This window comes from Astatotilapia calliptera, chromosome 6, assembly GCF_900246225.1.
Source record: "Astatotilapia calliptera chromosome 6, fAstCal1.2, whole genome shotgun sequence".
Taxonomy (NCBI): Eukaryota; Metazoa; Chordata; class Actinopteri; order Cichliformes; family Cichlidae; genus Astatotilapia; species Astatotilapia calliptera.
The window spans coordinates 23,768,214-23,793,719 of NC_039307.1; the positions used below are offsets into that span (position 1 = coordinate 23,768,214).

At 40.5% G+C, this 25,506-nt stretch overlaps 1 protein-coding gene across 2 annotated transcripts in view; it reads right to left on the reverse strand.

Moving 5' to 3' along the window:
* Positions 1-25,506, reverse strand: part of tbck (TBC1 domain containing kinase) — a 63,801-nt gene that overhangs the window by 5,117 nt on the left and 33,178 nt on the right. For both annotated transcript variants that reach the window (XM_026171221.1, XM_026171220.1), the window contains exons 23-24: positions 20,833-21,005; positions 1,946-2,109 (exon numbers count right to left, since the gene is read on the reverse strand). In XM_026171221.1, coding sequence (XP_026027006.1) covers positions 1,946-2,109; positions 20,833-21,005 — 337 coding nt within the window. The remainder of the gene's footprint in view (positions 1-1,945; positions 2,110-20,832; positions 21,006-25,506) is intronic.

Below are 25,506 nucleotides of genomic sequence, written 5' to 3' on the forward strand. Positions count from 1 at the left end.
TCAAGGCCATGGATACGGCTGCTGTTCTGGGAAAAGGCTGCATCTCTAAAACATCAACTTTTCATGAAAGAAACAACCCAGGTTTCAGCTTTCTCTTTCATTTAGCCCAGTGGGTCTGTAAAATGATTATAGCTTAAGAAGGAAGAGAATTTACACATAAAATGTGACATACAACATTAACCAGGGTAAACAATCTATTGTGCAAAATACCTAAAATAGCTTCTGCTGCTGCCCTTAGGGCACAGCAGATCATCTGCCTCCATCTTACTCTATCCCTTCTAAATTTTTTTGTCAGACTTCTCTGTGGTCTTCCTCTTTCCGTGTTGCCTGACAGCTCAATATTCAACATCCTTTGTCCACTGTATTCACTACCCTCCTCCGTTTAAACCATTCTTCACCCTCTTCATACCTAGCCTCACTCCCTCCTTACTAATCCCTCTGCACTTCATCTGTCCTCCTCTCTCTGTAATGTTCTTTATTCATGAGCTCCTTAAAGTACTCCTTAAATCTTATCAATACACCTACTTCACTTGATAACAAATTTCCATCTCTATCCTTAATCATTCTAGCTGCTGCACATCCTTTCAAGAAAAAAAAAATCAAATCTACTACTTAAGTAAGAATTTCAGGAAACATGAATGTCAGTAGGTCATCCAGCTCACAATCCATCATAGTTCCGAGGTTATTGCTCCTCAAGGCTGCTAACAAGACTTTGACTACAATTCAGGTGACGACTTAATGGATGATCACTGCATGTGAGTTTAACTTAATTATGATCAACAGTATAGGAGGAGTAGTGATTGTCGTGAAATGTGGACTGATGGAGAGAGGCCTTGCCATGGCATAAACCCATCAGTCCTTAGGCCAGATGAGCTAATAAAGTGGAAATGATCATGTAGCCAAAAGGCCAGATGAATGCATTTTACTTAAACTAAACGCTGCTGCTTTAATAGCTCGTCACTTCTGGATATGGTGGGGCAGTTTGGAGGAATTTCAGGGGGCCAGCTGAATGTTGCAGAGCCTGGATGAACTGCAACTGATGGGGACCAAGCTGTTTTAATCTCTTTGCCTGTGGTTTCATTAAAAACAAGGAAAAGCAAAGCACTGCCACCACATAAATAGGTAACCAAAATATCCAAGGCACTGAACAGAGAAAGACAAAATGTTTCTTCATGTCACAAATTCAAAGTCTTTTGCATATCATTCACATAGGAAGTGAATCTTACATTTATCAACATGGCACAGAAAGCAGGTCACTGTTCAAGGCACAGGTATTAAATAATTTGAAATGACACCCTGTGTAAATTCAAAGATGCTGTCACACTGGGCTCTGCCAAACCCTCCGACTCCCCCTCAACATCACATTCTGGGTCAGGCTGAACTATCATGACTCCTGGATTTGCACTTTCTTTCTTTTCTTCCCCTGTGTATTGTGCTGAGTGTCTTCATCATTGTAGAGAAGCACAGACAGGTGTGATGAAAACCGCCCTTACCAGCTGCACCTTATGTCATCATGCCTTTGAAAATACCTGGCATCTCTGGTGCTCTACCAGATCGCAGACCCTGCTAACTCTCAGTGTGTTTACATTTCCAAGACAACCCCATCTCCAGTCACCCAAGCTTCCTGCACACCCTCTCCCACGGCTCTTTAGCTGCCAGCAGGAAGTATTCTCCAATCACCTTGCCACTCTCAGTTGCTAATAAACCAACTTTTGCTTTTAATTTGCATCAGCTTATTTGTGGTTTCTTTTGAGTTTATTTATTCAGTGTGTGGTGTTAAACAGATGCATGAATCAGAGCTTTTGCAGGAGTCAGCCATGAACTAAAGTACTTGAAATCTGCCTTTACTAGAACCAGTGTGGTATACGTTTGACACTGAATAACAGCAGTGGAATATTTACATGTTAAAACTGATTTCCCAGCTGCACAAAAATGGTAAGGATACTCTTCCGCAGTGCGGATATCGACTGCAACAATTTTGGGCTTGCCAGTTTTGTTCCTTTTGGAGGACCCGGACAATGACAGCTCACAAAGGTCAATTAAGTCCTCCGCTGAGATCCTGGGAGATACTTCTGCTTTCAGGTCAACCAGTGACAGAGGCTCCCGAGACTATAAGAGGAGATGAGATAAAGAGAGAGAAAACAGCAGTATATGCGGTCAGAGAATTTATGGAATAATGATTTTGCAAAAGTTACTGTAATGAAATAACACAAGAGAAAGAAAAACAATTTTGTCAAGTTGGATATTTATTTAAATCACACCAACAAGCTTTCATTAAATAAATCCCCTCTCGATTAGTGCTTAATGTCTTCCTATAAAATGAGCCCAAACTACCATTATGAATTTCCATATAAACTATATTACAGCGCCACAGATGAGCAGCAGTAGTGGCCAGAACCTGGTCCTTTGCCAGTTTCTACCTGAATTGCCAAATAGGTTCATTAAAGCACCCAGCCTGAGGCATGGCTGCAGGAGGCTGAACTCTGCTCTGCAACAGTGACCAAATGTTATACAATTCCCAGAATCCCTGAAATACATTTTAAGTATAAAGTGGGGAAAACCGAGGGTGCCAAGAGTTTTGACCAACTCCTTTAAAAAGACTAACAAACAAAAATATTGTCTTGATGATGAGAGTTCATTTGTAGTCTGCAACTTCTGTTCACTGATATGCAAATTAAACTGAGGAGAAATACTAACCGCATTATCTAGGAATTTCAGCACACTGTGCAGGATAAAAAGAGCCGACTGCAGGACCAGTAGGTTAAATGCCAAAGTGCTGCCAACCATGAAATAAAATGCTTGAAAGCAGCTCACTAAAACTGGTCAGAAGAACAATCTATGGCCCACCCCAGAGCAATAACTCAGGGCTGCAGACCACGGGTGTTCTGTTAGCTCAAAAGCGATTTAAAAGATTTTTTTATTCTCCTGTTTTTTTCTTTGTAAAAGGACTATGCAAAAAAATTTGCGGTTTACTTACTGTTGTTAAATTACAGCGTTATTATTTAAACAGTGAATATTAACTAAGTGTTTCTGCTTAACATCCTAAGAACTTGCAATTTTCAAGTATGTGTGCTACAGTTGAATAATTTCTATTTTATGCTCATTTACATAGTAATTATTACACTTTTACTTCACAGAGACAAAGAAATGGTCCACCACAGATTGTAGAATTAAATATGAGGACAAACTTATTACCCCCCCCCCCCCCCCCCCCCCAAATGAAAGTTTCTGTCAAACATTTCCCCAAGTGCTTTTTTAACAAGGAAGGAATTTTTAACATAGCAATTATAAACATACAAGTTTTCTTTAGAAAGAATAAATGATTTCTATATGCACACAATAACAGATTTATTTCAGAAAAAAAAAATCCCTGGGTCAATTTTAGCCCCCTGAAAAACTAACCACTGACCAAAGCATAAACGACTGTTGTTCAATAACGTGCTAACTTTGAAATGGTCAAAAACTTTAAAATTAAGTGAAAACTGAGGGTTACCTTTGAATTTGCACACAGTATAAAAACCTCAACAGAAGAAATCAGTTTAGATTTGAGAAAAATAATTGTTGATGCTCACAAAGCAGGAGATGGATATACATAGTTATCACAGCGCTTTCAAGTGTCAAGAACTGGAGTCAGAGCTGCCATCAAGAAATTCAAAGAAAGCCACACAGTACAGAACACGCCTGGCAGAGGTAGGAAGTGAAAGATTTCAAATACTTTGGAAAAAGAAACTAGTGAGAGATGTGTCTAAAGACCCTAGAACAACTGCCAAGACAGCAGTGAGTGACTCAGCCAAGTTGTATTGTAGTCTCAAAGACGACAATCACTAGAATAGGATTGGACTGCCAGGTTGCAGACCAAAAAAAACCATCCATATCTGGAAAGCTTCAGAAAGAGAAAGCTTCAGGTCAGAATGGTCAGGTAAGCTAAAGACAGCCTGAAGAAAGATACCGGAAATGCACCCTTTGGTCAGATGAGAGGAAACTAGATCTCTTAGGCCACAGAGATGTTGCTTATATTTGGAGAAAGAAGGGAGAGGCATACAACCCAAGGAGGTCATGTGAAGATTTGGAAAGAAAATGTTGAGGAGTCAGCAGCAAAACCGAGTCTGGGTTTCCCCTTTGCCTTCTAAAATGATGGCGACCCAAAACAAATGTCCCTCCTGGTAAAGAACTACCTCCAGATGACAAAACTGACTAACATGTCTGTACAAAGCCTGACTTGAATCCCCCTGAAAATATGTGGGGTCAAAGCCAGAAAACCATCACATTTTGTTTATTTCTCTACTTTCCTAGGCTATTTTGGATTTTAGCTAATTTTGCTTTGATTTTAGCTTCTAACTTTTGATGGAACGACATCAGTTTATTAATTTAGTATTTCTGCTTCTATCTCAGCAAATGATTTGGATTCAGGAATATGCAAAACAAACAAAAAATGTATCTGTTCTAGCATCTGTCAGTTGATATGTATGTATATCAATCAGTCAGACAGGAATATGGACGACTGCCTGACAACTACTGGTTGCTGGGGAAAAACAAGTATTCCTCCTGTTGAATCAACCTGCTGTGAGTGGTCGTTCGAGGGTACTGGGAGTCACTATGAAATCAATCGTTAGGCCACAGCAACCAACTGGTTTCTAGACCTATGTGACTGAGGCTTTGAGACAAAACAGTGAGCTGCCACAAAGTAAATAATTTATCATACAGGGCAAATTAGTAATCGGTAAAACATCCTCAGAAATTCTGCCCAGTGAATTATAACAAGGTGTAAACATTTTGGCTCTACAGTCTCATTGTGGGGTGTAACAGGAGACATTCAAAGCTTTTCTACTTCAACTTTTTAATATTTCTGATACAAGTGGGCTGTTTTTGTTCTTAATAAATATTCATAGTTTGATTATTTCAAACTAGGTACCTGATTTCAAATATAATAAAGGCTAGTGTAACAATACCTATTTGTTTGGAGTTTTCAAAAGGTGCATACTCACTGTGTTGCATCAACACATGATGAGGACTGGGAAAGTGGGAGAGATTTGGGGAGATGTGCATTGCTTCCAATAAATAACTTTGTTCTGCTCTTTTAAATTATCTAACAAGAGCCTGACAGCTGCAATTTGAAGAAACATACAATAAGAGAGTCTCAGCAGGTAGGAATCTACATACTAATGAAATCTCGCACCATTTTGATTTGCTGCAAAGAAAACTGTCATGGTCCTGGGTCGGTGACCCAGCGCTTTTAGTTTAGTTTAGTTATCATTTTCTAGATGATGATTGTTTAAGTTCTGTGTTATATTCGGTCTGCCTCTGAGTCTGCGTCTGTACCTGTCTGTCTATGGTGTCACCCCATCTGTTTGTGAATCTGTCTGTTTAGTTCAATGTCTTGTCTGGTTCCATGTGTCTGAGTTTCCTGTTTTATTGTGAAGGTCCGTGTCGTATGTGAGTGTGATCAGTTTACGTTTCCCCGTCCCGTCAGCCCAGATTCCTCCCAGCTGTGTTGCCCTCCTGTCTCTCATCCCCTGATTACTGGTGTGTGTATTTAAGCCCTGTGTGTTCTCCTGCCTGTTGCCGGTTCGTCTGTATTACTCAGTGTCAGTCTGTGTATCCACCGTGTCTTCTCCCTGCTGTTCATTGTCATCCTCCTCTGCTCGTTTTCATTCAGGTTTGTGCTCTGTAGTTTAGTTGTTTCCCAGTTTAGTTTAGTTCGAGCCCCGTTTGCTGTTTGTCCACATTCTTTTTGTGTTCAATAAATCACCTTCACTTCTCCACGACTGCCTGCGATTGGATCCTCATTTATTCCACACGGCTCGCCTCGGCAGCCGTGACAAAAACATGACTAACACTCTGGATTAAAAAAACAAAAAAACTTTTAATCTTATATCCACCAACAACAAATAATGTACAGACAAAAAATGCCATGGCAGTGAATACTATAGTAATAGGTAAATACTTTTACCAAATAAATAATATATTCTGTGTGAATTGCTGTATTGAAATGTATACAAAAGTACTGTGGCAGACAACCTCAAGAATTTTACCTTGAAAGGGTTGTTGTGACCTAACAAGCCATCCAAATTCTGATCCATGTTATTGCAGTATAGTAACATGTTATAGTAACTCTATTATTAGATGCACAGCTTCAACAACGGCCACACTGATTGAATATATATATTCATATTTTCCCCTGATAATTTAATTACCAAATACCCCCAAGCCAGGTACATTTTCCAAGCCTACCACAAAATACAGTCAATCTTAGTCAATACGATGCAAGGAAACGATATACAAACAGCCACACAATGGGACTCGATCAAAATCTCTAAGTGATAGTGACAGCATGCGACCAAAGAAAATACTGAATTATTCTAATTAAACTAAAAAAAAGAATGAAGAAAGCAAAAGTAAGATTAGTCTAATCTGTGTAAACCACTGTAGACAATAACTGAAGTAACTATCGATTACTACATTTATGTAGAGGTTAACACGTGAGGAGTGGATCGAAATTGTGTTGATATCTGGTGAACGCAGTAACCGGGTCATTGCAGCAGATTTCAATGCAAGACACCCTGCGAGTCCACCCATCTCCCATGCTACAGTCAGCAAACTGCTTGCTAAGTTTCGTGAAACTGGTTCAGTGTTGGATTTGCCAAAATGTGGACGCAAGAAAACTGTTACTAATGAAGAAACATCAGTGGCTGTCCTAGCTTCATTCAGCAAGAGCCCACAGCGTAGCATTCGCCGCATGTCACTGGAGAGTGGCACTAGTCAAACATCCCTTCGGTGGATATTAGCTACTCACAAATGGCACCCTTACAAACTCCAGCTACTGCAGCATCTCAACGAGGATGACCCAGATCGGCGCACAGAATTTGCAGAATGGGCAAAACAAAAATTGGAACAGGACCCACAGTTCATGCAGAAGATTTTGTTCAGTGATGAGGCAAACTTTAACGTGAATGGTGAAGTTAACAAACAAAACCACCGCTATTGGTCTGACACTAACCCACATTGGATGGATCCCTCCAAGACTGTTGGAACAACAAAAGTGATGGTTTGGTGCGGTATATGGGGTACAATGATAGTGGGTCCATTCTTCATCCATGGAAACCTCAAGGCCACTGGATATTTGAAATTGCTACATGATGATGTGTTTCCCTCTCTATGCACTGAAGCTGGCACGTTCCCTGAGCTTTTCCAGCAAGATGGTGCACCACCACATTATGGTGGATTGGTCGTCGTGGGCCAGTTGAATGGCCCCCAGGGTCTCCCAATCTGACCCCCTTAGACTTTTATCTTTGGGGTCATCTGAAGGCAATTGTCTATGGTGTGAAGATACGAGATGTGCAGCACCTGAAACTACGGATACTGGATGTCTGTGCTGGCATTTCTTCTGCGGTGTTGCTATCAGTGTGTGAAGAGTGGGAGAAGAGCGTTGCATTGACAATCCAACACAATGGGCAGCACACTGAACACATTTTATAAGTGGTCAGAAACTTGTAAATAACTCATGACAGAATAAAGTTACGTTGAAACCAAGCACACCATTGTTTTTCTTGTGACATTACCAATAAGTTTGATGTGTCACATGTAGGGATGGGTACCGGTGTCTGGTGCCATGATGGCACCGGTTCTGACATAAACGGTAGTAACCAGACCGAAAAGCAGCGCACATTTCGGTGCTTTATTTCGGTGCTTTTTTTTCCTGAGCTGTGATACACTTTAGATTCTAGCCAATCATTTTACGTTTCCGAGGATAGTAGGCGGGTCCAGGTACGTGCGTTCTTTTAGAGCAGAGCTACAGATTAAAAATGTCCAAGGCGAAGCGGTCAAAAGTCTGGCTGTACTTCACAGCAAAATATGCAAACTCAGCAGCAACAAGTGCTTTAAGCTGATACTGTGATACTGCCAAAGGAGGTAACACCTCAAATCCGATGAAACACCTGGCGACGCATAGCGTTTTTTTTAAAAGCCCAGAAATGCGCCGTATTTGATAGCTTGCTGCGAGACCTCACACCGTGCACATCTACTGCGGGTGGGTTGCCTGTTATCGGACCCGGAGAAACATCCCCCAAAAACACGAAGAGGAGAGTCCTGGGCCCTAGCCCTGCCAGTGTAGCAGAAATGATGACGGATGATAATGGCAGCAGCAGCCGTTCTTCTCTGCGTGAGTAGCTTAATGTTGTTCGTGTGTAATTTACGTTGTGTAGGCTAACCACGTTATTACATTAATGCATGTAAGGTGAACTAGCAAACATCATCATAGCTACATGCGGCTGTCTTCTTGTTTGATGGCAGATACTCCCTTCACCCTGGCCAAAAAGGCTAAAATGACCAAAGAAAAAGTGGAAAACAGCTAAACATGAGAGGTTTGTGTTTTTTCCATTGTTTAAGCACTGCTTCCAGCCAAGAGTGATACCATATATGCCCCATAGCTGCAGAAAAGGCTAACATTGTTATCTTTTTACAAAAAAACAGCTGAACATGGGAGGTTTTTGGACCAATTTTGTGTTCTCCAGTCTTTAAGCACCGGTTTGAGCACCGTTTAAGCACCGGCACTGTTTCAAAAGTACCGGTTTGGCACCGGTATCGGATAAAACCTAAACGATACCCATCCCTAGTCACATGGCCCTCTTCCTATTGAAAAAACAAAAGTTGTATCCAAGATGGCCGACTTCTAAATGGCCACCACGGTCACCACCCATCTTGAGGAGTTTGCCCCCTCACACATACTAATGTGCCACAAACAGGACTTTAATATCACCAACCATTCCCATGTTATTACAGTGAATCCATATAAATGGCCTACCCCTATATATATATATACATATACATACACATACACGCAATGCATATGAACTAATGACTCACAAAATATAGTGTTGTTCTTTATCATAGTGTATCAATCAGTGCAATATTCATAGTGTAGTGTAGGCTGCAAAAAGTATGTGCATTTTGCTATTCACAAGAAGCGTCTGCTCATGTAAATCAGATCTCAGGACAAAGAACTGTTGATTTGCATAAAGCTGGAAATTTCTTAGACAGTCACCTCAAAGAGGTCAGGTATTTGTCAGTGTAGAGTTTAACAAATTCTCCTAATGGAAATGATTGAGTGCTGTGCCAGGCAGCCAATGCCCAGCTAAGGTGACCCAAAGCCACTGGCAGAATGCTAAATCAGAGGGGGAAAGGAAGAAAAATGAAAATGCGAGAAACAAAAACAAAAAAACCCAAACAAAAATCAGAACAAAACAAAACCAGAGAGTAACAGCTAAAGGCTAAAATGAATCTTTGGAGCTGGTTAAAATCTCTGTTCATAAAGTTATTGAACTGGCATGTTGCCCATGACTTTAGAAAGACTGGCACACTAAAAACAAACAACACTGCATGCCTAAGGTTACCAAAGAGCACCTTGGCAGCTCACACACAGCAGGACTGAGAAAATATTTTGTAGATAAGGTTGAAAGTTGAAAACACAGCACCACATAAATGGTGTAAATGTGCCAATGTATACCAAAATGATAACATCATCCCAGAGGTAAGGGAGAAAGGACTTTGGGTTGTTTTTGCTACCTCTGGTTATGGAGGGGTTGCCAATAGACGGCAGGAGGGAATTAACTGTGCCTTTTGGAGATTTTGTGGAATGACCTTAAGTCAGCCATTCACACCAGAGAGTGCGGCTGAGCTGAGGCAGTTTGGCAAGGAAAAGTGGTCCAAAATTCCCCCTGAATGTTGGACATGTCTGATCTGCTTTTGCCTGTTTGAGGTTACTGCTGCCTGGCCAGTTTCAGTTGCAAGTCATCAACTATACTCCCCACAAGCACTGTGAATGTTTGATAGGTATGCTTAATAAGGAGCTTAAGCCGACTGTGTTTGTCTATACTACTTAGGTCAAAATCTGATGACACTGTATGAGCAGGTCCTGCAGGAAATCAGGTGCAATGGTCATGCATATATCATTAACAAGGTGCAGCAGATGCACATATGTTGACACACACACACACACACACACACACACACACACACACACACTTACTTCTTTTCCAATGCAGACAGTAACTACACTGCCTATGTTTTTGGATAATGAAACACTTTTGTAGTATTCCCTCTGTATACCACCACAGAGGATTTTAAATCAAACAATCAAGATGTGATTCAAGTGGATACTTTTGAGGATTTTAATGGTTTATGAATTACAGTCAGAACTATAATTGGACAAAGTAATATTATTTTAAGTATTACATTTTTTTATTATTTAGACAGAAATCCTTTTCAGGCTACAATCTCCATGCTTCTGTGTTTCCTCCCTTGAGATTCTCTGCTAGGTCTTTACTGTGGCTGCCTTCAGTTTCTCAGTAACTGAAAAGGATGCTCTGCTAGGCTGAGATCAGATGACTGACTTGGGCATTTCTTTGCTTTGAGAAAGTTTCTTTTGTAGTTTCCTCTGCAGTATTCTTTCAGTGTAGCATTTAAGATAAGATAAGATAAGATAAGATAGAACTTTATTAATCCCTCGGGTGGGTTCCTCTGGGAAATTCGACTTCCAAAAAAAAAGCACAGCAACGACCGAAGTTACAGTTACAGAATTGTTTTATATATATATATATATATATATATATATATATATATATATATATATATATATATATATATATATATATATATATATATATATATATATATAAATAAATACAGAGACGAATATAAATAAAGTATACAAAGGGGATAAATAGAATAAATAGGAATAAAAATAAAAATACAAGTGAATTGCACATTTCAAGTATTGAGTCTATTGCACTGTTGACTATTTACAAAAAGTATTGCACAAGGTATTGTACAGTGAGGTGAAGAGGCACTACAGCTTAGTTGTTCCCCCCTCCTTTGTCCTCCTGTTTCCTGTTTCCCCTCCCTCTCCCCTCCAGAGAGGAGTTAAACAGTTTGATGGCGTGTGGGACAAAGGAGTTTTTAAGTCTGTTAGTTCTTGTCTTGGGGAGAAGCAACCTGTCACTGAACAGACTCTTCTGATTGTTTATGGCCGTGTGCAGAGGATGCCCAGCATTGTTCATAATGTCCAGCAGTTTCTTTAATGTCCTTTTCTCTGCCACTGTCACCAGAGTGTCCAGCTTCATGCCGACCACATTTGTCCAAATCTGAGCAATACAGCTTCAGAATTTATCCTGATTTATACATTTATAAACTATCCGTTAATACTGCCTCCTCCATGTCTGACAGATAATGTGGTACACCACATTTCTTCATTTGTTTTTCTCCTTCATACTTTTCCTATCATTCTGCTGATGCTGATCTTGGTTTCATCTGTTAAAATATTTTTTTCTTTTCAGGCTATTTTGTTCAGCAAAGTTTAATCTGACCTTCTTATTCTTGAGTGTAACCAGTGGTTTGCAACTTGTGGTCAACCTTCTGTATATTCAGGGTTCCATATTAGGACCATTGCTATTTTCTCTTTACAAAAACAACCTTTGTGATAATTTGTCAAATGCAGCATTTCATCTTTATGCAGATGATACAATTATTTATTGTTCATCCCCTTCAGTAGCACAAACCCTGCAATTTCTGCAGTCTGCCTTTGATGTCTTTCAGTCCCATTTAACTCAACTTAAGTTGGTGTTAAATCCAGAGAAATCCAAGTTCATGTTATTCTCAAATGGCAAAGAGTTGTTAGCTACGTCTCCTAAGATTAAAACAATTCAAGGATCTGAAATTGAAATGGTCACATCTTACAAGTATCTAGGGATCATTATAGATCAGAATTTGTCATTTAAGACTCACATTCAAAGGCTTGTGTCGAAGTTAAAACTAAAACTAGGTTACTTTTTTAGAAACCAATCCTGTTTCTCCCTCCAAGTGAGAAAACATTTGATTCGTGCAACCTTTTTACCTTTATTGGATTATGGTGACCTGCTTTTTATGAATGCACCTGCCCACTACCTAAAGAGGTTGGATACTGTGTACCATTGTGCTTTACGTTTTATTACTGGCTATGGAAGTCGTGTACATCATTGTTCTTTGTATGCTGCTACTAAATGTCCATCTTTGCATATTCGTAGACTCTCCCATTGGTTGATTTTTATCTATAAATCTCTCCTTGGGCTGGTTCCATCTTATTTATGTGTTTATATGTGTAAAAACCACAACCAATACAACCTTCGTTCGAACAAAATCATACAATTGATTGTCCCAAAAATCAGAACAGAATTGGGCAAAAGGGCTTTTAAATACGCTGCCCCTGCTTCCTGGAATAATCTGCAGAAGGAACTGAAATTATCAGAATTGGTTACCTTGGGAGAGTTTAAGTCTGTCTTAAAGGAACGAGAGAACAGCTCTTTTACTCAGTGTGATTGTTTTTAATGTACTCTTAATTTGATCTGTTATTGTATATTTTACACATGTTTGTATGGGATATTGTATTTGTTTTAAATGTTATATACCTATGTGGTATGTGACTTTTGTTGCTATGATGCCAGGTCTCTCTTGTAAATGAGATTTTTAATCTCAATGAGATTTTTACCTGGATAAATAAAGGATTAATAATAATTTAAAAAAATTCAATCAAATTTTATACAGCGCCAAATCACATATTGTAAGGTGGACCCTACAATAGTACATATAGAGAAAAACCCAACAATCATATGACCCCCTATGAGCAAGCACCTTGGCGACAGTGGGAAGGAAAAACTCCCTTTTAACAGGAAGAAACCTCCGGCAGAACCAGGCTCAGGGAGGGGCGGGGCCATCTGATGTAACTGGTTCAGGGGAGAGAAGGAAGACGGGACAATATAGAGTGCAGATGTTAATGTTATGTTTAACTCCTCAACTGTTTTCTTAACTCAGATGTTGTGAAGTTGTTATTCTGGAAATAATTCTGCCATTATGCACTTTAGTGATCTTTTGTGGTCTTTCAGTGGTTTTGATGTCTCTCTCTAGTGTATTCATTCTTTTTAATAATGGTCCACATTTTTCATTTGATCACTCTTAAAGTTTTTGCTATCTCTCTGATAGGTTTATTTGAGGTTTTCAGCCTAATAATGGTTTTCTTTACTTTTATCAACATCTCTTTGGATCTCAGATTATGAGTTCCAGTGAAAAGGAATCAAACGCAAGGTCAGTATGTGGAATCAACAATCTTTAATCTGCTTAATTTGTAATGAAATGCTAAGGGAAGATGCCTCACCTGCTATGACCATTAAACTGCTTGCCAGTCAACTTTCCAATAATATTTGAGCATCTACAATCAATCAATCAATCAATCAAGGCTTTATTCACCACATGCAGATTGCCCCTAAATGGGGTCTATGCACAAAAATGGCTGTAATCCCTAAACAGTTAATCCAGAACGTTTGTTAAACCCCTTAAATTCAAGCTGAAAGTCTTGCTGACAGCTGAAAATTCACTGCCCTGGTGTACCGAGGCAAGATTGCAAAAGAGCAAAACTGTCTAAAACATAATAAACAAAAAGTACAGAAAAAAAGTAGTGAAAGGACAGAGTCTGCTTTTAAGGAATGATTTTTAAAGATTAGTCACTGGATTAAAATGCCCTTTAAGCATAGGCTTTATAATTCAGAGAAGATTGCAGACCTGTAGCTATGACAACCCAACAATGCTAAACTCTCCTGTGCACGTCACAATGAGCGCCCAAATTGCTGTGTATCGTAACAAGACACTTTCTGTTCTTCAGAGAGGGTTGGAGTTAACTTTAGAAAATGTGGTTTGGTCTTCGATAATCATTCCCCCCCCCCCCAAAAAAAAAATTTAAAAAAAATGGAAGCGACTGAATGAAACCTTAGCCTGACAATACTGCTGTATATCCAGACATACAGACATACAATACAGTGGCAGAAATAGAAATTAATATGGAGCCCGTCTTTGGTTTGGGCTGATGAACCACACTGTGAGTTAAATGTCACAGTGAGCAATGTGAGGCATCCAAGAATGGCTTAATGACACTTTGGCATTTCACTGGCCTGGCAGTGATGAGCCTAAACCTGAGCCACAGGAAAACTTCAGCACTGGATTTTCATGCTCATCTATCCTCTAACAGTTATGGTACAAGGCTGGAGAAAACAAACAAGGAAACGCCAACGCTCACCCCACCCTCGCACCGCCGCTTAATATACTCACTTCAGAACAGCAGCGTTGTACATCTTGGAGAAAGCTTGATGACAAGGTCAGTGAGTGCCTTGACTGAACATGATTATTACTGTGCTGGGATGCTCACATATCAACCGACAGTCTGTGGTGTTTGAGCATAATTTCGAAAAGAGAATCTCATTTCATCTGCAAAGTCTGCACTCAGACAAAGAAAAGACAGGCATAATTGAGGTCATGATCTGAGAAAAACGCTGACAACAAATACCCAACAGAGCAGACACACACATACACACACACTCAGAAGATTTTAAAACGGAAACTTTCCAGCTTCTCACGTAATTCCTGTTTGAATTTTGGCGACACAGCAGTTGCCATCATTACTATTGCGCTATTTGTGCTGACACATCTAGACGTGCACTTTAACAACTGACCCGACCAGACATAATGCATTATGACCACCTGCCTAACAACTACCAACTTAGTTTATGTGCTAATGCTGCAGCACTGAAGGTCAAAATTTAGACATAACATAATTTGTCAACAACTGATTGCAACATCCACATTTCTAATTGTTTCATAATCTAAACTTCCTTAAAGTTGTTAAGTGCACAGCAAAGTTCTGAGTCTGCAGTGACATTCACTATTAATGAAACTTTTGCATAAGTCCAATAATAATAATAATAATAATACCAATAGAAATTTAATTTTCCTCAGCTTGAGAAGTTGAAAAGTATGTGTCAACAGTGGCCCAGTTAGAAAGTAACCTCAGGAAACTGTGTGAGAAGAGAAGTAGAGCTTGTTTTCCCCTATTCAGTCACTCAGACCAAGCTGACTGGACAGCAGCTGTCGAGTGAGATGGATGTCTGTTCACTATGAGGGCTGAGAAACTGCTGACAGAGCCTCCTGCTCTCTTACTAAAAAAAAAAAAAAAAAGAGGGCAACAGAGAAAATCATATTTGGAACTGCAGGTTACAACCAGGAAACCGCCAAACTGACTGCATGCATCATTTTTATTAGATTTTAAGAGTTTTACTTTGGATTTGGAAGAGATTTGGGCTTGAACTTCCCTCCATTCAGACTGTAAACTTGGTTTGGCATGTACTCAAAGTGTTAGCAGTCCCTTCATTTATGAGAGTGACATTTCAACACAATGCACTCACGCCTGAATGTTTTCAGAGCAAGAGGTGGGGTACGCGTAGATGCGGTCACAGATCAATGCCACCACCCATACAAATGAGCCTGGGCTGAATGAGAAAGATTAGAGCAATCACTTGGGCACACAGCAGATAGGGCTGACAAGAATGTTTGTGAGCTTTCTGGACATGATGCATTCATGTGTGAAAGGCAAACAGGATTGCTCCACAAATACTAAACAAAGACAAAAGACCCACGTGAAACACAGGATCACATCAATAAACACTCGTCAGAAAAGCATCAACACTTTTTATGGTGAACACGACTGGTATACGCTCACTGGCCACTTTGTTGGGAACACTGTACTAGTACCAAGTTGGATTCTCTTTTGCCTTCAGAACATGATGGAGCCCTCCTTGGATGATGTTTACACCATATTCTGACCCTACCACCCTAATGTGGCAGCAGAAATTGGCAAAATGTTGCCTAATCCGCTGAGTAAATTTTTTAATTTATTATTTATTTATTTTGGTGAACATGTGTGAATTTTAGCCTTAGCTTCCTGTTCTGACAGGAATTGCACTCGATGTGGTCTTCTGCTACTGTACCCATCTGTTCCAAGGTTTGATGTCATTTGTCGTATTTTCAGAGATGATCTTCTGGTTGTAACGAGTGCTTATTTGCATTATCAGCTGGAAGTAGTCTGCCTATTTTCCTCTGGCCAGAGAACTGCTGCTAGCTGGATATTTTCTCTTTCTCAGAACAGCCTGTCTAGCTTCAACAACTATGCCATGATTAAAATCACTTAAGCCACTTTTCTTCCCCATTCTGATCTTCATTTTGAACTCCAGCAGGTTGACCTTGTCTGCATGTCTAAATGCACTATTGCTGTCATGTGATTGACTAATTAGAAACTTCTATTAACAAGCAATCAGACAACTGTAATAAAATATTAAAGTGCATATGTTTCATGTTAATTATCCATACCTGTGTTTTCCTATATCCAAGAAGAAAAATAACATATAGCACATGCTCCTGGGTAAAGTGAAAGAGTTTCGTTTGAGCCTAATATTGTGTTGGTCTCCCTTTTGCTTCCCAAACAACCTTGGTTCATCGAGGAATGGACTACATTAGACCACTGAAGGTGTGTAGTGGTATCTGGCACTAAGATGTTAGCAACAGAACTTTTAAGTCGTGTTTGCGAGTCGGGACCTCCATGGATCAGAGTTGTTTGTCCAGCACATTTCTCAGATTCTAGATCACGGTTTCACCACTGTTCCTTCCTTGGAACGCTATTAATAGACCATTGCAAACTGGTAAGACCCCAAAACAGCCACAGTTTTGAAGATGCACCAGTAGTCTAGCCATCCCAGTTTGGCCCTTTTCCAGTTTGGTCAAATCCTTCCGTTTGCCTTTTTTCCTGCTTCTAACACATCAATTTTTGACTAAATCTTTACCTACTACCTAATATATTCCACTCACAAACAGGTACCATAATGCAGAGATAATCAGTGTTGTTCACTTCACCCATCAATGGTCATGTTTTGCCCAATAAGTAAATACTGCAAGACAGTTTGTAACAACATTTTAAAAGGAATCCTATAAAAAAGCTGTTGTGAATCATGCATCAAAATGTATTCATAACTTTGGGAGAATCTGGATATCAAAGATTGGGTTGTCATGAACTCTTTCTGATCTTAAAATAATTCCAGAGGGCCTTGCAGTTGATATGAAAAATCACACCAAAGGCAAGAGCTCCAACTTCATGTCCAAGGTGTAGAGGCAAAAAAGCATGGACATGACTGAGAGGTTCAGGCTCAGTGTCAAACTGCTCTACTGCCGTTTGAGTCACTGTAGCCAAAATGTTACTATTTGTCAGTGCTGGTAAGATAAGTTCATGTCGGGAACCAAGTTGCTTAAAATGATGTGCAAAATATAAAGAAAACCTGCATCCTATGATTGTCTCACAATAAAGCAAAACGAAAGAACAACAAAATAAAGAAAAAAAACAACAGCTGAAAATAATAAAGAAATATACCAATTATTTAATCTTAGTCTGGGAAATAGAAAAATTTAAACATTATTATAATGTTTTTTATATTTCACAGGATAACCTTTACATTAATGTCACAGAGCGGACAGTAATGATTAAAAAAGGATGGTTCGCTGGTCTGCAACTTAAACACAACATGGGCTACAAAGTATGCCAGTGTGCGTGAGTGTGGGGTGAACAATTTCCCCAACTCTTGTTAAAAGGTCAGCTGGAGTCATTTTGCTTCTCTATTATCACATCCTGATTAGTTAAGACAACTGATGTTGAGTTAGTGAGTCAGTTTAGTTTCTCATGCAGTGTGGAAGTAGCAAGAATCATAGAAACATAGAAAAGTTTTTCACAAGTAAAATCTAACTCACAGTCTAATTACACTGCAGATAAAAGTACAAGTCATACACTGATTTTGACCTATTACTACAAAAATAATATTACTCAATATATCACTGAAGCAGATTGTTAGTCTGTATTTTCTTATATAATTACATTTACATAATTTTTACCATGAGACATTTTCTGTATTATTAGTATTTTATTACAAAATTAACTTAACAAGGCAGCAAATGAGCAGACACAGGGGATGCGATTAATTTAATTAATTAGTACATGCCCTTTTTTGCGAGGCCCCCCTTTGTTTTACAAGAAAAATGTTTGTGCCCCCGGGCGCACGCCCGCGTGCACGCACGAACACATCCTCCAACCACACACACCCATATTTTGCTCCACTGCGGATTATTTCACATGTCAAACATTTAGTAAACAATTAAGCAAATACAAGTAATCAGCAATAAATTAGAGGTAGTAATAAAATAAACTAGGCCTACTAACTAATTTGCGCTACTTCCATAACTACAGGGGTATTTTTGAAAACGCAGCTGTTTCGTCCACATGTAAACGGCGTTTCGAATCACCAAAAACGGAGATTTTTTGCGTTTACGTGTGGACGAGGAATACAGAGTTCGTCATGCAACGTCAAAGGTATGTGCCTTTTTTCACGTCACGCTGTGCGCCACGTTATTGTTTACATGAGATAAATTGCAGAATGGCAGATAGAGACAAAATACTGTTAATCTGACTATCTGCAGGTTTTACACGCTTACATATACACGCAGTTACTGTCCCTCTATTTAGAAAGGCAGAGGCATCACGTTGTGATTATTTTATGTGCAGTTGTTTTTTTCCTGTGTAATAATATTCAACATTGCTATCAATACATTTTTCAAAAAAATGCCTCTCTGTGCAAAATGGGTTCAAAAACAACTGTAGGATACTGTTTGTCTGTGATTTGAACCGGGGGAACAAATCGTGGCAGAAACGGCCTGATGTTATTTGGATCCCGCTCTAACTTTACTGTACAAAGAGCTAACATCTCCAAAATGTCAGGAGTAGTTAGTCGTTACAACAACTGTTTCTGAACTAAAAATCAAGAATGTGGGATCCTGTTTGTCCGTGATTTAAACAGCCCAGCGCTGCTCCCGACGAAGGGAAAACCAATTCTGCAGGGGAGACCTACCTTGGCACTTGTGCAGGTGAAACCAAAGGGAAAACATGCTTCACCAGATTTTCTAGTCTTTGGCTTAAAATGAAGTTGGTTTGGAAACATATTCAGCGATGCTTCATCTCCTACTTTGCGTTTGTGTGGCCGCTCCGTAGCAGTGTCCAAGCGTTTTTGTTTTCCTTTTCATACCCCCCCCCTGCGATGGCTCTGGACCCCCCCCCTAGTAGGGGTGCAACGATATTCGTATCGATATTGAACCGTTCGATACAGTGCTTTCGGTTCGGTACGCATATGTATCGAACAATACAACATTTGTAATTTATTTTATCAACTTTCCTTCTGACGATGCTGTCTGTGTTGAGCGCTCAGTGAATCTGCGTTCGACTACTCCGCCTAGGCTGCACTGTTGAGCGCAGATCCACTGAGCGCTCAACACAGACAGCATAGTCAGAAGGAAGAGCGCAGGGCAAGCTAGCAAGACAGAAGTTAAGCTCTCCTTGTAACATGGACCTCCCCCATTCAGATCTGGCGTTTGGAATTATTTTGGTTTTCATGTGACGTATGACCCTGAAGGTAAGCGAGTCATGGACTAAAGTAAAACAGTATGTTGGATGTGCCGTGCAATGCTCAATTACATGGGTGGGAGCTAGTGTGTTAGCGTAGTTAGCTCGTTAACGTGTTGGCCGTCTAGCCCCATGCACGGGGCGATCGGCGGTAGCTCGTTAACGGAGATTTGCCGTGTTGTGGCGTTAAGGTCATTTCAACGAGATTAACCTGAAAGCACTAGTGGGAACACAACGAATATGACTGCACATTTACGCCGACATCATCCTAGTGCAAAGACAAAAACAACAAGCATGCTACTAACTTTAGCCGAGTCATTTAGACAGCTGTTAGCACATGATTCTCCTTATGCTGCTGAGAATATAGCCCAGAAGAAGCGGATAGTATAGCTTTTATTTTGGAAAGAGACATTTCTCTGTAATAAACTCTCTTTTCCAAAGATGAGTGATTCCTCAATCAGATACAGGGCTTGCAATATCGCTAGCCCGACGTCCTGGAGCTAGCGATTTTTTCAGTCGGGCTACCAAAATCTATCTCTTCCCTGCCCGTCGGGCTATTGTAGGAAGGAAAAATATATGTCAATGCTTTTGCATTCTTTCAGAAATGTAGCTGGGTAATTATGTCATTGGCATCGGTGAGCCACTGTCAATATGTGACATATTGAAATCGCGTTTGAATTTGCGCTTGTTTTTTGCTTTCACTTTGCAATCGTGCGAACTGTGTATAGAGAGCGACAGCACTGATCTGTGAGTGATGAAAATTTGTGCACCAATTCCTCTGACATCGTCTTATTAATCGTTAGCTTACTATGCAAACATGACAAGTGAAATCTCCCGCAGCAAGCTTAAACATGTGAGAGGTTGATCGCGCAGAGAATCGCTGAGCTTATGTGAGTGCGTGTGTAAAAGCATTTCAGTTCTGCTGAGCCAAATAAGACAGGTCAGGGTGAAGAAGTGACAGCCAAAGAAAAGCTTACCACAAAACGGAGAAGTTATGACAAATCAGACTATAAAGCAAAAAGAAAGTGCAGCTTTATGGTTTCATGGACAAAAGAATTTCTGTGGCTGCAATATGACGAGCTAAATAACCAGGGCTGCACATAAGTGGTCCGCAGGTGCGCATTCGCTGTCAAAATAAAAAACGCGCACAAGGGTTAGGGTAAAATTTAAAAACTGTACTTTTGAGTTAAAATATATATTTATAATTTTAATAAATGACAAATTAAAAAGGCATGAACATTTTTTTTGTATCGAAAAAATATCGAACCGTGACACCAAAGTATCGAACCGAACCGTGAATTTTGTGTATCGTTGCACCCCTACCCCCTAGGGGCCCGGTCCCACGCTTTGGGAAGCTCTGCCTTAAGGTATTGTAGGTACATCAAGGTTAAAAACATTTAAGTTAGTCAATTGCTAGGCAGTTGCTAGGCAACTTTAAATTTAGACCTTTTGTCCCCCTTGCAATTTATGTGTATGAGAGTAAAACTCACCAGGTCTGTTTTGGGCATGTCCTGGTAGTCAGACGAGTAGTATGTTGACGTTTTCGCAAAGCCATTGTCGCCCGCAACCTTTGGAGGCTGAGCATGTTGTCGGTATGTTGCACTCTTTGGGGTCCAGCAGAACAGGCTGATGGACTCACGGACACAGCGCTCAATGTCAATTTCTGCACACCACAAATAACAGGAGACAAACAATATTAAAAAAATGTTACTTGTCAGTGCATGAGGCCCTCCCAGTCAAAGAGTAATATACTTTTGAACAACAGAGTACTCTTCATATACTTTCTGATGGATTTTGTATAAGAAAAATCATATATTCTTTATGCTCACCCAGCTAGCCAAAGAACTGCTGATGTATACATGCAGCCTAATCATGATCAATGCATTTTTTTTTTTTGCAGTACTTAGCTACTAAGCTGCTCTGTCAGGCTCTAGGACAGAGCATCGTGACACATGGCTAACATAAATAACACGTATCATAGTAAATTATTCATATTTTACTCTAATGTTGTCCTGCCCTTCGGAAAAAGGTGCAGATCCATCAGGTGCAAAACCAATAAACTAAAGAACAGCTTCTACCGCCTGTCAGAACCATTAATGCAAATTAAGAGTGTGAACAGACTTTATTCTGTCGCTGCAATTGACTCTCATGCTGCCATTCCCTGTGAAATATTTTGGTCCTTCCTTTTTCTGTGCAATATTTTGGTTTCTGTGCAATATTCTAGCAGATGTGCAATTACCATCCCCATCCTTAATGGCCATAGCCCTTCCACCCTATTTATTATATTATATTATTGCCCTTGTACATACCCCCCCAGAATGTTTCTGTAACTCATACACTGTGTATACAGTGTACTTCTATTGTTGTACTTAAATTGTTTTTCTTCTTTGTATATTGTTTTCTGTACTTCACACTTTTGTGGTCTTGGTACCTAATTTCCTTGTGAAGGCAAATGCACAATGACAATAAAAAGGTTCTAAGTTCTATTTAGCTTATTATTATAGAATCACTATATTTGACACTATTGGAAATTCTGTGTAGTTCTGCAGGCCTTAAACTGGGCAATTGGCAAAAAAACCCATTTAGAATATAAATATCACTGCTAAATAAAATGCCAAAGCTTTACTATACTCAGCCTGAGAAAACATGAATGTTTGTAGTACTTGCCTTATTAATAGTAGTAAGTTAAGCATTACATGTAAAACAAATCAAAGAACTGCTAATTTCTGCATTCTAAGTTAACACCAACATCTTATTTAAGCAAACTGTTTAACTCCTTTGTAAGAATATGAATGAATTATTTAAAAAAATAAGTGGTTCTTTCTCTCAACTCGCATATAAAGCCTGAGAGATTATGTAAATGTAGTGTGGGAGGTTTGGTCAAAGAAGTGAGCAGTTTGACCTTGGCATTTTGCTGCCATTAATAGTCTTAAGTAGTCATCCAGCAGCGCCAGTGGCTCCTTCAGATAATAACTGCCCATCGTTTAGCAGCCGCTTCTCATCTGAGCTCTTGTCTAGCAAAATTTCTACTCTTCCTCCCGATGCCTCTGTACTATTATAAACCCTTTCTGCTTCTTGTGTTGAGAATAGAGAGGATTAGGGAACAGGGAGTCACTGGATTAGCCAAGGATTTGGATAAATTAGGAATTCTTTCCCTTGCAATCTCTTACACTGACAGCCTCTCTTTTTCACCCCTCTTTTCCGTGGCTAATAAGCAAGACTGGCTAATGAGCACTCCTTGCTATGACCTGCACCTGGCCAAGGCTCAAGTGAAACTATATACAAGATATATCTTTTCCCCTCATCTGTCCCGCCGCAGTGTCAAGGTTAGGGGGTTGTTAGCTCTCCTGGGCTAGCACCTCAGAAACTCAGTTACAAGGTCCATTCTGGTGAGAAAAAAAATGCTCGAGGTCTGAGATTCCTCACCGACAGGCTTGCAGGCAGTTCTGGGAAATGCATTTTCCCTCCCTAGAGCTATGAATGCTGCATCCAATCACTCCTGCTACTAAAAGAGGCAGAAATGAAGAAGAGGAGATTGATAGCTGCTTTAATAAGCCCTGGGCTCAGCTGGGGCATTTTCACACAGCCAATTTTGTTAAGAAGTCAATTTTTCTTTTTTGTCAGAAGAAATTACATTTATGTAATTATGTATAGGTGTTGAGTGTGGGCTGTGACTTGTTGCCACAAATGGAAGAGTAGCATGATTAGTTAAGAGCAACTCAAAGGCCTTTTGGAATTGGATGATAGCTAATGTAAGATGGAACTTACAAGCATGAAGATGAGAGACCAGTCATTTCAAAGAAGTATAGAGCATTTGTTTCAACCCATTATGTTGTAACGAACACACTATGAAATTGATGAAATGATGAATCCCAGGTAGTCCCCAAGTAAGCAATGCACACACACACACAGCCGTCCAACTTGATGCCTTCGCTCTCCACGTTCACCAATGACACTGTCGCTAGGGACTCATGACGGGGGACATGGACCCGTACAAAGCCGCGTCATATAACGTGCGGAGGGCGGTGAAAGAGGCGAAGCAGCGCTACGGGAGGAAACTAGAGTCACAACTCCAACAGAGTGACTCTAGGAGCCTGTGGCGGGGACTAAGGACAATAACGGACTATAAAGCACCAACAACCGGTATGACGAACGCGGCCGTGACTCTGGCAGACGAGCTGAACACTTTCTATGCTCGCTTCGAGGCTGCAGCTAAGGTCTCCAACAATGCTAGTGTTAGCGGCGCTAACGGCTGCAGACAGGAAGATACTGCCAGCACCGGAAACGTGCTCGTCATCTCCGAGCATGAAGTAAGGAGAGCCTTCAAGAGAGTGAACACCAGGAAAGCAGCAGGACCAGACTGCATCCCAGGTCGTATCCTAAGAGACTGCGCATACCAGCTAGCTCCTGTGTTCACTGAGATATTCAACATCTCTTTATCTCAGTCGGTGATCCCCACATGCTTCAAAGAGTCCATCATTGTTCCTGTCCCGAAGAAACCCCACCCTGCTTCTCTCAATGACTATCGCCCTGTAGCCCTCACCTCAGTAGTGATGAAGTGCTTTGAACGCCTGGTCCGAGACTTCATCATTTCTTCACTACCAGACACACTGGACCCACTACAGTTCGCTTACCGTCCAAATCGTTCCACAGACGATGCCATCTCTCATCTCCTCCACACATCACTCACTCACTTGGACACTAGAAGGGGGAATTATGTTAAAATGCTCTTCATAGACTACAGCTCTGCATTTAACACCATAATTCCCTCCACACTCACCACCAAGCTGGAGCATCTGGGACTCAGCTCATCTATGTGTCAGTGGATCTCCAACTTCCTAACTGGCAGACCACAGGCAGTACGGATGGGCGGACATGTCTCAGCCTCCACCACTCTCAGCACTGGAGCCCCCCAGGGGTGTGTTCTGAGCCCCCTGCTGTACTCTTTGTACACATATGACTGTGTGGCCACTACCAGCTCCACCACCATCATCAAGTTTGCTGACGACACCGTCGTGGTGGGCCTGATCTCTGATAACAACGAGACGGCCTACGTGAAGGAGATTAGGAATCTGGAGAACTGGTGCCAGAGGAACAACCTCCTTCTAAACGTCAGTAAGACAAAGGAGCTGATAGTGGACTTCAGCACTAAGCAGGAGAGGAACTACCAGACCCCCGTCATCAACGAGTGCCCAGTGGAGAGAGTGGACAGCTTCAAATACCTCGGAGTTCACATCACGCAGGACCTGTCATGGTCCTGTCACATCAACACCGTGGTGAAAAAGGCCCGACAGAGTCTCTACCACCTCAGACGCTTGAGAGACTTCCAACTGCCCTCCAAGGTGCTCAGGAACTTTTACTCGTGCACCATAGAGAGCATCCTGGCGGGAAACATCTTAACCTGGTTCGGGAACAGCACCATGCAGGACAGACGAGCTCTACAGAGGGTTGTGCGGTCAGCTGAGCGCACCATCCGCTCCGAGCTCCCTGACCTGCACTCAATCTACAGGAGGCGGTGCTGGACCAAGGCCAGGAAGATCGTGAAGGACCTCAGCCATCCCAACAACAGACTGTTCTCTCTGCTGAGGTCAGAAAAGCGATTCCGCTCCCTGAAGACCAACACAGAGAGACTGAGGAGGAGCTTCTTCCCGCAGGCGATACGGTCTCTCAATCACACCACCACACAGTACTGACCCACACATATGGTTCTTACACACACACTGGACTTTATGGACTTTGTTTTTGCACAACACTGGTCACTATATTCTTCATTTCCGGTTAATACTTGTACAGCTGCTGTTATTGTGTATATATTTATTTATATTTAGATTTCTTCATACATTCTTATATAGTTCTATATTGTGTATTGTGTATTTTGTTGTACAGTTATTTTATTTTCAACTTTAATTTATATATTTATCTTTATCTTATTCTTCCCAGTTAAATTTACCCTTCATTCTAATTTGTGTTGTACAGTTATTTCATTTTTAACCTTAATTTATATTTTATTCCTTCCTAGTTAAATTTACCCTTTTTAATTTTTCATATTTATTTCCTATCTTATTCATAGCCTTTTCCTTTTTTTGTTCTCTTTAGGTCACGAGCAGTTGTCCAAGCATTTCACTACATATCGTACTGTGTATGACTGTGTACGTGACAAATAA